General features: G+C 41.7%; 1 protein-coding gene across 1 annotated transcript in view; it reads left to right on the forward strand.

Moving 5' to 3' along the window:
- Nucleotides 1–14,898, forward strand: part of recql4 (RecQ helicase-like 4) — a 63,298-nt gene that overhangs the window by 11,404 nt on the left and 36,996 nt on the right. Inside the window, exons 5-10 of the mRNA XM_067968644.1 lie at nucleotides 2,202–2,332; nucleotides 4,490–4,636; nucleotides 5,518–6,797; nucleotides 11,095–11,197; nucleotides 11,707–11,839; nucleotides 14,724–14,855. Of these exons, the coding sequence (XP_067824745.1) occupies nucleotides 2,202–2,332; nucleotides 4,490–4,636; nucleotides 5,518–6,797; nucleotides 11,095–11,197; nucleotides 11,707–11,839; nucleotides 14,724–14,855 (1,926 nt within the window). The remainder of the gene's footprint in view (nucleotides 1–2,201; nucleotides 2,333–4,489; nucleotides 4,637–5,517; nucleotides 6,798–11,094; nucleotides 11,198–11,706; nucleotides 11,840–14,723; nucleotides 14,856–14,898) is intronic.

Raw genomic sequence — 14,898 nt, forward strand, 5'->3', positions numbered from 1 at the left:
CCATCTAGTGGGAAGGATATAGAGGACCAAATCTGCAGGGAAATTACAGCGATGTGCAAGAGCCATAGGATATTGATAATGGGGACTTCAATTATCCTAATATAGACTGGGATAGTAATAGTGTAAGGGGCAAAAAGGGGGAGGAATTTTTGAAGTGTGTTCAGGAGAACTTTCTTGACCAGTACATTTCCAGCCCAATGAGGAAGGAGGCATTGCTGGATCTGGTTCTGGGGAATGAGGTGGGCCAAGTGGAGCAAGTGTCAGTGGGGGAATATTTAGGGAACAGCGATCATAGTATCATAAGGTTTAGATTAGCTGTGGAAAAGGACAAGGACCATTCTAAATGCAAAAAAGGAGGGCCAATTTCAGTGGGATGAGAACGGATCTGGCCCGGGTAAATTGGAATCAAAGATTGGCAGGCAAAACTGTGATTGAACAATGGGTGGCCTTTAAAGAGGAGATGGCTCGGGTACAGTCTAGGTACATTCCCACGAGAGATAAAGGTAGGGCAACGAAAGCTAGAGCTCCCTGGATGACAAAAGAGATAGAGAGTAAGATGAAGCAGAAAAAAGGGGCGTATGATAGATGTCAGGTTGATAATACAAGTGAGAACCAGGCTGAATGTAGAAAGTACAGAGGGGAAGTGAAAAAGGAAATAAGAGGGGAAAAGAGAGTATGAGAATAGATTGGGCTCTAACATAAAAGGGAATCCAAAAGTCTTCTGTAGGCCATGTAAACAGGTAGTAAGAGGAGGGGTGGGACTGATTAGGGACCAAAAAGGAGATCTGCTTGGAGGCAAAGGGCATCTGTCTTTACCAAGGAAGAAGATGCTGCCAAAGTCACAGTAAAAGAGGAGGTAGTTGAGATACTGGATGGGCAAAAAATTGATAAGGAGGAGATACTAGAAAGGCTGGCTGTACTTAAAGTAGATAAGTCACCCATTCCAGATGTGATGCATCCTAGGTTGCTGAGGGAAGTACGGGTGGAAATTGTGGAGGTACTGGCCATAATCTTCCAATCATTCTTAGATACGGGGGTGATGCCAGAGGACTGGAGAACTGCAAATGTTACACCCTTGTTCAAAAAAGGGTGTAAGGTTAAACCCAGCAACTACAGGCCAATCAGTTTAACCTCAGTGGTGGGGAAACTTTTAGAAATGATAATCCAGGACAAAATTAACAGTCACTTGAACAAGTGTGGATTAATTGAGGAAAGCCAGCATGGATTTGTTAAAAGCAAATCATGTTGAACTAAATTTGAACTGAGTATTTTGATGAGATAACTGAGAGGGTTAATGAGGGCATTGCAGTTGATGTGGTGCATATACACTTCCAAAAGGCGTTTGATAAAATGCCGCATAAAAGGCTTGTCATCAAAGTTGACGCCCATGGAATAAAAGGGGCAGCGGCAGCATGGTACGAAATTAGCTAAGTAACAGGAAATAGAGAGTTGTGTTGAACGGTTGTTTTTCGGACTGGAGGGAGGTGTACAGTGGTGTTCCCCAAGGTTCGGTACTAAGACCATTGCTCTTCTTGATATGTATTAATGACTTGGGTGTACAGGGCATAATTTCAAAATTTGCAGATGACACAAAACTTGGAAGGGCAGTGAACAGTGAGGAGGATAATGATAGACTTCAAGAGGATGTAGACAGGCTGGTGGAATGGGCGGACATGTGGCAGATGAAATTTAACATAGAAAAGTGTGAAGCGATACATTTTGGTAGGAAGAATGAGGAGAAGCAATATAAACTAAAGGGTACAATTCTAAAAGGGTGCAGGAACAGAGAGATCTGGGTGTATATGTGACAAATCGTTGTAGGTAGCAGGGTAGGTTGAGAAAGCGGTTAAAAAAGCATACGGGATCCTGGGCTTTATAAATAGTGGCATAGAGTACAAAAGCAAGGAGGTTATGATGAACCTTTATAAAACACTGGTTCGTCAACAACTGGAGTATTGTGTCCAGTTCTGGGCACCGCACTTTAGAAAAGATGTGAAGGCCTTAGAGAGTGTGCAGAATATCTCTTTCTGTGGCTCGGTGTCAAATTTTGTTTGATAATCGCTCCTGTGAAGCGCGTTGAGACGTTTTTCTACGTTAAAGGCTCTATTTAAATGCAAGTTGTTGTTGTATAGTAATTGTGTGATAGACAAACCACTTATACACCAGGCCATACTGATAATTTGTATTTTCTGAATTCACAGAATTGTACAGAGAGTACAGAGCTATTAAGCAAACTAGAGAGGGACATGCTACAGAGAATGGTCAAAGTGCATATTCAGATTCTGCAAGGAGGCCCTCACAGGACACTAGCCAAGAGGAGGATAAAGAGAAGGTAAGTCTAGTTTTCTAGATCATGCTTGTTTTCTCTCGATCTTATTCCATAATTTTTCTCCCTTTTATAATTTTCCTGGAATTGTGTGTCTCCAAGTGATCAGTTAAAGAGTAGCAGAATATTGTGACCAAGTAGTAGGAAGGGCTGTGACATCTGACAAAATGAGACTGGTTGAAGTGAACCAATTGATCGTGATCCCCAGCCCGCAAGATTAGAATGTATTTTTTATAGTACCAAATTACATTGGGATGTCTTAAAACACTTTTAAAGTTAATGACTCTTATAATACAAGCGGCAACCCTTCTCCATTGGCAAAGTCCCATGAATGTCCAATATGATGAATGACCATTCAATCTTTTCTTGGTACTGGTTGAGGGAGGAATGTTGGCCAAGGCATACCTAGACAACTTCCTGCTCTTTGAATAATATTGGGCACAACTGGAACAGGCAGATGTGACCTCAGTTTAATATCTCATCTGCAGGACAGCACTGTCAACATTGCAGCAGTCCCTCTGTTCCACACTGGAGTGTTAGCCTCAATTGTAGAGTTGAACCCAGAATCTTCTGACCCTGAAGTGAGGGTGGTGCCAGCTGAGCTAGACTGACACACGAGGCGACCTTACATGTGCATGTAGATAGTGATGCAAAGGCACAAAAAAAAAACATTATAAGGTTTTAAAAGTTCCTTGCCAAGTTAGACTTTCTTCTGAATTGGCTGAGGTCTATAATGTGAACCTCAATCACGGGAAATGAATCGTTAAAAGGAGTAAAAATACACCTTTGGTTCAGAGGATGTAAACTGCACCAGGACACAGGACCAGCAGAGAAAGAAAATTAAAAATTGGATAAGCAGAAGATGCAAGTCAGGGAAAAATGGTTTCAGAAAAATCATTGAGTGGTGGATTGCAAATATGGCTTGCACCCACATCTCCTGTGAGTTAATGGTGTCCACAATAAGAGTGGTTGATTTTTACCAGCATGTTCTGATAATACAATACATTTGAATTTTTGTACAGTAATTCTCACTTCATACTTTGGTGCTGAATTAACAGTGCAGACACACCTTGTATAGAACCTTGGTTAGACACAATTGGAGTACTGTGCATAGTTCTGGTCTCCATATTATAAAAAGGATATAGAGGCACTGGAGAAGGTACAAAAAATATTTACAAGGGTGATACCAGAACTGAGAAGTTATACCTGTCAGGAAAGATTGAACAGGCTGGGGCTCTTTTCTCTAGAAAAAAGGCTGGAGGGGGGTGGTGTCTGAATAGAGGTATTTAAAATTATGAAGGGGTTTGATAGGGTAGACGTAGAGAAGATGTTTCCACTTGCGGGGGAGTCCAAAACAAGGGGCCATAAATATTAGATAGTCACTAATAAATCCAATAGGGAATTCAGGAGAAACTTGTTTACCCAGAGAGTGATTAGAATGTGGAACTCGCTACCACGTGGAGTAGTTGAGGTGAATAGCATAGATGCATTTAAGGGGAAGCTAGATAAGCACATGAGAGAGAGAAAGGAATAGAAGGGTATCTTGATAGGGTTAGATGAAGTAGGAAGGAAGGCAGCTCGTGTGGAGCATAAACACCGGCATAGACCTGTTGGGCCGAGTGCCCTGTTTCTAGGCTGTAAATACTATGTAATAGGAGACTGCAGAGTGATGCATTTGACATTATCTAAAGTCATTTGGAATCTGCAAAAAAAAGTTCTAGTTTTCAAATTCAAGGATTTTGTGTAAACTGAGAAAATGCTAGGAATAGAGATTTTGAAAAATAAACCACTTATTTTTCAGGGGGCTGGGGTTGGTAGAATAATTCAGGTGTTCCAACCAGTAAAAATCAAACAGGCATTGAATAAGGAGGTGAACAAACACAGTACAGTTACCATAAGATTCAGTCTGTCAGTCACACTGCAACTTTTACACTTGACTGGCTGATGCGTGAATCACATTTTATAAAATCTTAGTTAAGGTATAACTTATACACTAGGTATTACAGTAATTACAAACTGGAAATGTTCTCACCTGTGACTGGTTGGCAAATAGAACCTTCCATATATTTTGCCAACCACCTACTGTCATCCTTTGGGACAGGCTGGAGGTGAGGAGTGCGTCCAGTTTGGAAAACAATATAACCAGTTGATTTCTGTTTCCAGACTCCTGATTGTGATATTTGGGGATCGCATCTAAATCGTCGGAACAAAATTGTTCAGAAGCTCACGTTAAAAGAGCACAGTGCCCTCAAAGCATCGGCCCAGTATTATGGAATGAAACTGAAGGAGAAACTAGGAACATCAGGAAAGGCAAGTGTTTTTTTTCCTCTTCCCACCACCCAACTTGAAGGTGTTGACTTCTTGCTGAGATGTGACTCCATGGGTACCAGTCTCCCCCTCTTACTTCACCTCAGTGGTCATTACGTAAGCCTTGATGTTGATAGCTTGTTGTAGCCAAGCCCAAATCTGACCTTGTTTAATGTCCACGCTTGCACACTTTTATTGTGGATTACTCAACAGAGATTAGGGGCACCTCATCATGCCACACATCCCACCCGACCAAGCAGGTTACCTACTACTTTACAGTCACGGTTTTTCTGTAGAACATGCTGGTGACTTGCCTAGTGTGTGAGTGTGTGTGTGCGTGCGTGTGTGTGCTTTTTTCCTCCTCCACAGATGCACTGCTTTCCTGGTACCATGGCTGAGATTAGGGCCTCATTGTAAAGAATTAAAGGGGAGGTTTGAAAAAATATCTTTACACAGAGGGTGGTTGGAATGTGAAATTCTGTCTCAAACCATTGTTGAAGCAGAGTCCATAAATTCTTCAAAAAGGGATGAAATAGTTGCTTGAAAAAGAGGAATTGAGGAGGATGGGGAGGGAGCAAGAGAATGGGGTTAGACTGGGTGACTCATGCAGAGAAAAACACCAGCACAGACTTGATGGGCCATTTGGCCTGTTTCTGTCTTGTACATTCTACGAATCATGGAAGTGAAAGCAGGATGTGCTCCTGCTCCATGATGCATAGCAGCTGCAACATCAGTGAATTTTTAAAATTGATACTTCGCAGTTTTATCAGTTTGGTTGTTAAATGATTTGAACCTGTAACAGCTGTACAAATAAAAAATCAAAGCAAACAGCAGGTATGTTTTACAAATTCAACTTTTTTAAAAAAAAATTATTTTTTTGAAAGGAAAGGCCAATTTCCCTCCGTAAATCATTGACTCCAAGAAGGCCACAGATGTCCAAAGAGATCAAGGACAGTGAAATCAACCAAGTTATTGGGACAAAACTAGTCGCCTCCAAATCGTCTCAGAATCTGCAGACTACAACCAAAGAGCTTCACGATGAGCCTGACCAACTGGAATTACTGCACCCGACCATGAAGGGTATTACTCCATCAAAAATGCTCCTAGCTCAGGCACGGACTCCCGGATCTGTAAATAAATTTCAACAATTGCAGCAAAATGTAGGAAGAAGAATGTCCTCGATTGACCTTGGCTGGTTGGACAGATGCCAGGGGAAAATACAACCAGATGCAGAGCTGCCCATTTCAGGCAGCTGTTCACTACTAACCAGTGGGAGAAATAGTGGGGCATGTAATCTTAATTCTAATCGTTCACCTAAAGGGAAGCCTCTGTCTGTCAGTGACTCTACGTCAGAAGCCAATGAGAAGCCTCTAACCTCAAATGACAGTACACAGGGGGCCAGTGAGAGGCTTCGGCATCAAAGTGATGTTTTTCCTACAATCAGTAGAAGGTCCTGTCCAGCGAGTAGCCCTTCTACTTCAGCTGACGATGCACCATCATTATTGGGCGATGTCTCGTTAAAAGCCAATTGTGATGAGCCATTGGTTTCTAATATTCCTTTTGTAACCAGTCATGGAAAACCTTCAGAATTGGAGAATGATTATTTCCAGGATGCTCATACTTGCCAAACAAAGCTTGGTACAGGGAAAATACAAAACATAATAGAAAGTAGACTGGAATGCCAATTAAATACAGATCCAGTGACCATGGAAGAGAGAAGTTCCTGTTTCCGAGAGTCTTCAGAGGAGACTTGTGGCAAAGTGAAAGCAGACTTGGGCACAGAGTTGAAAGGCTTAAAGACTGGCTGTGAGAATTATGTTGAAATACTGAATCCTGGGAAAGGATCACGAGATATAGAAACAAGCAGCAAAAAGAGAGCGAGAGAACCAAGAGCAGACGTCAAAGAGGGTGATGAAGCTTGTGAAGACCTTGAAGGCAGGAACAAGAAACGTAGAAAGACGGCCAAATCTTCAGACAGTTCTTCAGCTCCGAAACAAAAGAAGCAAACGCTCAAAGCTGGTTCCAAATCTTTGGGAGATGAAAGCAGTCCCACTGTGAATGAAGGCAAGAAGAATCAAAAAATTGAGGTGCCGAGGGAGAATCTATATGGAGATGTGGAGGAAGAGAACCTCAATTCACAAGCTAGAAAGAGCAGTGCATTAAGGTACGTACAGATACTGGCCCAACAGGGTCAGATGCATGAGAAAGGTATACACAACTTTGCATTTTTATTTTTTAAAATATTTAATTGAACAGAACAAAATCTATGTTGGTTGTAGTTTTATCATCTCTATTACTTGGTCAAGCACTGGGATGGAGCCACTTGTCCTGCTGTAGTTGAGGGAAATGCCATTGTATACTGGAGGGTGGAGGATGTTCTTTGAATGTGGGTTTCAATCCATCCAGGCTGTCTCTTCAATGCTTGCTGGGACCAATCTGAAGTTAATGCACCTAAGGCCACCTGGGGTTATTGAATTGGCCCTTCCCCATTTTGTTCGTGATTACTATGTTTTCCTTTAGCTGAATTTAAACCCAATTCCTCCTTCATTGGTACAATGGTGTCTGCCACTAGAGGGTGCTTGGGTTAACTTGCTTTCTCAGTGTTAGCGTCCTCTAATCAAATTTTTGTACAGACTCACTTTTTCCCCATCATTTGGGAAATCACAAAGGCAAACCCACCATTTCACAACACAGTAAGCTTGTGTAATGATGTGTGTCATTGCACTGCAATGCTCTCTAATGTTTCTATTTTATAAATCTAATCTTATTTCAATGAATATTCATGGAATATTATGTTTGGGACACTCACTAGCACAGACCTTGTAGGCTTATTACCCCAAGAAAATGTGGCTTATCTATGTAAAATAATTGCAAGGTTTTAATCTAATTAAGAGTTTCAGGTGCATTTTATAAGGAATAATGGATCCCTGGAAGTGGTTTCAGGGTTGTTATTTGAAGTCAGTGTTCCTAAGATTGCCTGGGTTCAAATTACCCATCATTGGACATTTTTTGCTTTTAAATTAAAGGGTAACCTAAATAAAGGAAATATTTTACTCACTTTTTGTTTCACTTCTCTGACTTAAGTGTATAACCCAAACATATTTTAATTTTCTATTTTATTTAAGGTTTTTTAAAAAAAAGTGTCCTTGAGAAAACAAAGGATTCTAATCCAGGAGGACTGAATAGTGCTATGTTTGGATTATGATGTGGAGATGCCGGTGATGGACTGGGGTTGACAATTGTAAACAATTTTACAACACCAAGTTATAGTCCAGCAATTTTATTTTAAATTCACAAGCTTTCGGAGGCTTCCTCCTTCCTCAGGTGAACGTTGTTGGGACCAATCTGAAGTTAATGCACCTAAGGCCACCTGGGGTTATTGAATTGGCCCTTCCCCATTTTGTTCGTGATTACTATGTTTTCCTTTAGCTGAATTTAAACCCAATTCCTCCTTCACAAGCTTTCCAACAACGTTCACCTGAGGAAGGAGGATAAATAACAACCCTGAAACCACTTCAAATAACAACCCTGAAACCACTTCCAGGTATCCATTATTCCTTATAAAATGCACCTGAAACTCTTAATTAGATTAAAACCTTGCAATTATTTTACATAGATAAGCCACATTTTCTTGTGAAGGAGGAATTGGGTTGTGAAGGAGGAATTGGGTTTCCAACAACGTTCACCTGAGGAAGGAGGAAGCCTCCGAAAGCTTGTGAATTTAAAATAAAATTGCTGGACTATAACTTGGTGTTGTAAAATTGTTTACAAATGTTTGGATTAGATAGATCTAGCACTGAAGAGGGGAGGTACAGAGCTGGGAGACAAGTAGGAAACACCAAGAAGCGTTAAACCATTGTGTTTTTAATGTTTGCTAAAGAATGCAAATAACTTTTTGAGACAGTGCAGCAAAGAGTGGGACTGAAAGCAGTAGTAACATAATCCATCTTATATTTATTTAAAAAGCACCGTTCAGCTTTATGTCGAAGGTTTTACAGACGGTCCCAAGTGTCTGGAGCTCTGTTTCATAAATATAACAGCGAGTTAGATTTCAAGTAGTAGAAATCGGGAATTCTCTCCCCCAAAAGGCTGTGGATGCTGGGACAATTGAAGCTTTCAAGACTGAAATCGATAGATTTTTATTAGGTAAGGGTATCAAGGGATATGGAGCAATGTTGGGTAAAGATCAGCCATAATCCAACTGAACGTTGGAATAGGCTCGAGGGGCTGAAGGGCCTACTCCTGTTCCTATGTAGTGGTGTGGTTCCTGTGCAATGACGCTGACCAAGTGGGAGAAAAGAAAAGGATTCTCTTGGGTGGCTCTTTAAGTCAGGTAACAGCGGAGTGATTCAGAGAGGAAGTTCCAGAGCACTGGGGTTTAGTAGTTGAAAACAGCCGTGGATGATAGAGCAGAGAATAGAGAGTAAGTCAGTGTTGGAGGAATAGAGGGTCAGTACGGGGACATATGGTTGGAGCAGATCAGTGAGGCAGAAAGTGGAAAGGCCAAGACTGAATTAAAAGTAAGGTGAAAATCCTGATAACAATTCAAGTTGTGCATGGCAAAGACTGGGGCGGTTGGAGTGTAGGCATAGGCAGCAGCTTTCTGAATAAGTTGTGGTTTGTGGAGGTGGGGAAGCCAGCTCGGAGGATATGAGGAATTGAACCTCGATTAGGAAGCTTCAGCCTTGGGAGAGGAGATCCAGGGGCAGGGGCGGGTAATGTTACAGCAGTGAAAGGAAGCAGCCTTGGTACTCAGCTCGGGGTCGAGAAGTGCGCCACGGTTCCACACTTCTGAATTTAACCTGTGGTGGTATGCTGTGGGATTCACTGCTGTCAACATTAATTACGTAGAATTACATTAAGCTGGAATAAATTTCAGTTCATCCACTTCCTAATGTCTGTCAAGCAGATGGAGCAGGTGGGGAGGTACAGTTGAGTGTTGTACTTGTGGAAGCTGACCGTGTTCTGGATCATGTCTCTGAGGGGCAGCTTATCAATACAACATGATCAGACTTTAACTGCTCCACTTGTATTGGCTCCACAGCAAATTATTAGTAAATTATCATGAACTTCCTCTACAGGTAGTGATATTTGAATACTGTATTTGACACCAAACCAGACCACAGAGTCTTGCCTTTGACCAACACAGAAGGTGATCATTCTGCCAGTTAAATTGGAGCTTGCTATTCTAATCCCACTTTACTGCCTTTTCCCTTTATCCTTTTTATATTTTCTTCTTTTCAAATACTTACCTAGTTCTAGGTTCAAATGATTTTATAGTGGTAAACATATCCTATGTTGTAATAAACCTCTGTGTGGGGAAAAAAATCTTCTTTCCCCCTTTGTCTGGTAACACTCCTGTGAAGTGCCTTGGAACGTTTTACTACTTTAAAGGCATTATATAAATGCAAGTTGTTGTTTTTTGTTCTTTTAGTGATAATCCTGAGTCTGTGCCCCTTTTTACTGAAATGTCAGCCGGTTGAAACAGTCTTTCACTCTTTACTTCCTCAAAACATTTCATAATGATCAGTGAAATAGGTGCACAAATTTAAGATAATCGCAAAGAATTAAAGGGGAGGTTAGAAAAAAAGATCTTTACAGAGGATGGTTAGAATGTGGAATTCTCTGCCACTAACTGTTATTGAAACAGAGTCCATAAATTCTTTTAAAAAGAAATCAGATAATTACTTGAGCTAGTGGGAGAGTGGAATTAAACTTGGTGTCTCGTGGAGAAAAACAACAGCACAGAATTGATGGGCTATATATGTGCTATAACATTCTGTGACTCATTGTATGAACATTAGCTTTATATGTGCACAGTGATTTCCTTAAAAAAAAATTCAGTTAAATTAGTCAAGCTTCACCTGCCCTTTCACAGATCCATGCAGACAGTACCTGTAGTTCATTACTTACCAAGTGTTCACTAATTTCATACCATATCATGTAGACTTTTTGATCCATGTTTCTCCAATCCTAATCTTCCTGGCTTTTGCAATACATGAGCTTCTAGAGATCATAATAGGTAAGTGGAAGTGATTACAAGGGTATAACTCCAATCTCTTGGCTCAAATGTTAACTTATGAGAGTGAATTCTGAGCACTGACTTATAACATTCATCCCAGCTCTGCTTAAAATACTGCTTCAATCACTCCTGGTATTGGTTACTTTTATTATCATTATTATTATTATGATTGATAATGTTAATAGTATGGAGTGGCTTTCTTTTGTGGCAGGTACGTACCAGAAGTTGGTGTCAGTGCAGACACTGCCTGTACATTTCATGTCATATACGCATGATGATCGCAATGCATTAACTAATAATTGACATTATTACTGCAAGCTCACTGAGAAATAATTTCTGTTGATTACTAGAGATTTACAGTACAGTCGGATTCAGCCCTGGCTGCTTGATCAGTCTACTCTGGCATTGCCAATTTGTCTTTGCTTATAATATCTTTTAGGGTCGCACCTCCTAAAAAGGATGGAAACTTTGTGAGGATCAACCTAAAGAAGAAATCACATGTCCGAGGTGGTGTGTTAAGAGGAGCATATCTTCGCAACCAGGTACTGTATTTGAATGGACTTTTGCTGTGTATAAGTCATATCACTTTTTTGATGTCCTCTCTATAAACTTCTCCCTTCTCCCTTTGTTTATGCTGATACGGAAATTTGGAAACCATGCAAATTATGCTCCGCATTTTACTCTGTCTCTCGAGACTGCAGCTGTATTATTTTCTTTGCAGCGCTGCAGGATTACAGTGCTAGAAAGATGCTTGTAAAATGGCCAAGGACCTGAATGTTTTTACTGTCAGGCAGTGATGTGGTCTGTCTACCAAAAAAACTTCTTTGAGTAAATCTCCAGACAACATTCACATAACGCAATCACATCACTGAAATGTTTCACATAGGGAACTAACTATTACTTTGTGATGTAAATGAACAACATTAAACTTCTGCTTGTTTGCTAGTAAAAAAATCAGTCTCAAGTAGTGTTTAACATGATGTGTCAGAGCGTTTTGTGTTCTGCCATAGTTCACTAATGTACATTTTTCTGGTGTTCCACATTTCCAAAGGCCTGGAAGCAGAAACTGCAGATGAAAGGGGAACGTTTTGGTGGTGGTGGTGGTGGCCGATTTCATAGGAATGGAGACACGTGTTTCCGCTGTGGAGGAACAGGTCACTGGGCAAAGAACTGCAGGGGTCAAGGTAAATACACACATAGCGATTAAGTTCTTCCGCTTCAGAGGTTTGACATAATTTTTTTAAAAAGACGAGGATGCGGGGAGGCCGCAATTGGCCGAAAAACTTGGCAAGACCGGGGACGTGGAGGCTCTGCTTATCTCAACGGCAGAGCTTCGTTTAAATAAAATGATGCGGTCTGCCGCCCGACAGCCGGCCACATCGGCGGCGTATGGGAGTGCGAGCAAACAGCTGGAGGCCGTAGCTGGGGACCGTGGGCAGGTTTTGCTTGATGGAGGAGCTGACACTATTCACCCCCACCCCTGATCAGGCCTCTGGTTGATATTGCAGATCGGGTCCTGATTACATTATTGGACCCGATCTGCATATTTAAAACAGGACCTCACTTCCTTCCTGCACGTGTTCCTGCGTACTTGCTCAAAAGAGGAGCTTAATATGGGGACACGCTGGGAAGGAAGCGGAATCGGTGGAGGTAACTGACACCTGTTATTTTAACTAGGACCATTGCTTTTCTTGATATGTATTAATGACTTGAACTTGGGTGTACAGGGCACAATTTCAAAATTTGCAGATAAGACAAAACTTGGAAGGGTAGTAAACAGTGAGGAAGATAGTGATTGACTTCAAGAGGATATAGTCAGGCTGTGGCATGGGTGGACACGTGGCAGATGAAATTTAACGCAGAAAAATGCAAAGTGATACATTTCAGTAGGAAGAGCGAGGAGAGGCAATATAAACTAGAGGGCACAACTCTAAAAAGGGTACAGGAACAGAGAGATCTGGGGGTATATGGGCACAAATCGTTGAAGGTGGCAGGGCAGGTTGAGAAAGCGGTTAAAAAAGCATATGGGATCCTGGGCTTTATAAATAGAGGCATAGAGTACAAAAATATGTAAGTCATGATGAACCTTTATAAAACACTGGTTTGGCCACAACTGGAGTATTGTGTCCATTTCTGGGCATCACACTTCAGGAAAGATGTGAAGGCCTTAGAGAGGGTGCAAAAGTGATTTACTAGAATGATTCCAGGAATGAGGGACTTTAGTTACGTGGATAGACTGGAGAAGCTGGGGTTGTTCTCGTTGGAACAGAGGTGGTTGCAAGGAGATTTGATAGAGATATTCAAAATCATGAAGGGTCTAGACAAAGTAGATAGAAAGAAACTGTTCCCATTGGTGGAAGGGTCAAGAACCAGAGGACATAGATTTAAGGTGATTGGCAAAAGAACCAAAGGTGACATGAGGAAAAACTTTTTTACACAGTGAGTGGTTAGGATCTGGAATGCACTGCCTGAGGGGGTGGTGGAGGCAGATTCAATCATGGCCTTCAAAAGGGAACTGGATAAATAGTTGAAAGGCAAAAATTTGCAGGGCTGCAGGGATAGGGCGGGGAGTGGAACTAGCTGGATTGCTCTTGCATAGAGCTGGCGTGGACTCAATGGGCCAAATGGCCTCCTTCCGTGCTGTAACCTTTCTATAATTCTATTCTATGATTGTGAATTCAGTAGTAATTTGTGCACGTTTTTATTCTGTGCCTGCTAGCGACTGGGTAGAGACTGCCTCAGCTTATGTCACTTAGAACCACTGAAGCCAGCAGAAAAAGGAGATCTTCATCCTATAAACCTGGGCTGGAATCAAACTGGAGATGTGTTATCCAAGTCTCCAGAAGCTATTTGCTTATATTTAGAGGACTTAAGATGTGACCCGTATACCAGATTTTATAGAAATTTATCTGTGGATTTAATGTCTTTCATTTATTTTGGCTGGAGCTGAGGAGGTGGGGGTAAGGATTTTATTTGGCAGCTAGATGTGGAAGCAGGTGGTGCCTGTACTTCTGATTTTTTTTTTTCACTTTGAAAAATGGGAATGTGAGAACTCCGACTGCTTTTGCAGCTTGTCACCGAGATAGGGATGCTGGAACATGTCACAAACAAATCTTGTCCTAGCGGCGGGATACTTTTCATAGATGCAGTCCCAGTTTCTGTGGTTTACAGACCGAGGGGAGAAATATAGACACAAATAGCCTCTGTGACCTACTGAGCAAGAAAAAACTCAAATCTGAAGATATATAATGCAGGAAAATCTATGAAGGAAGTCACTACACTTGGTCCAAACGTTATGGGGCCGATATTTTTCCTGACCACTTATCAGCGTCTCTGTTCCCCAGACCACCACCCCCCCCCAGCCACCCCCACACCGAATGTAACTCAGACAGTGTGCTGTAGAAATGTGTTTAGCCTGAATGGACGTCAACCCACCCATATTTCAAGGTTCAGGTTATTACCATGCCCTGTGCAGAATCTCTCCTTGGAATGGGTGTGCGCCCAAAATGGGAAGGAAACTTGACAGTGATGACCAGTGGTTTTAGGGCTTTCTGGCCACTGTCCAGAAACAGCAGTTAACTGGCCTCCCATCTCAGTGATGCTCCTTGATGGCCCTGAACTAATTTTTAAAAAAACTTCCTTGTTTGGAGGTGGGCGACGGTTGCTGGAAATCCTTTTTTCAGATCCTCCAATCTATGGGGACTGGATATAACTTGTGAGGCCCACTTTCAGTGGCCTTTCACTATTTGGATCTCTGCCTGGTGGAGACCCAAGAAAGTGAGGCAGGAGGCGTTCTGACGTTGGTCCACAGCCAATAATACCAAAGAGCTGCCTTACCCGCTCTCCAGTCACAATACATGAAACTCCTTTTCTCGGGACTCAGTGTGCAGTAAACCACCTTAATTAGCATCAATCCTTATCGCTAGAATAAACACTTTATCGTATAGCAACCCTAGCTAATGTAACTTGTATCTGGACTGAAGATTTTACAATGCAGTAATGATGCTTAACATCACTTCTTATCCCTGGACAATGCAGTAACCTTGGTTACGTCATTCCTTCCCTCAGGATTTAACACTGGGCTTAAAGCAGTATCTGAGGAGAAAGTGGAAACTTCTGAGATGATGGATAATGACATTTCTCCATTACCAACCCTGGAGGAAGTGGCACGTTTGACATCCATGTGCAGCACTGCAAGGGGTAAGAGGACACTGAAGAGAGACAGCTGAGCAAGACAAAGTCA

This window comes from Heptranchias perlo, chromosome 2, assembly GCF_035084215.1.
Source record: "Heptranchias perlo isolate sHepPer1 chromosome 2, sHepPer1.hap1, whole genome shotgun sequence".
In the NCBI taxonomy this organism is placed as follows: Eukaryota; Metazoa; Chordata; class Chondrichthyes; order Hexanchiformes; family Hexanchidae; genus Heptranchias; species Heptranchias perlo.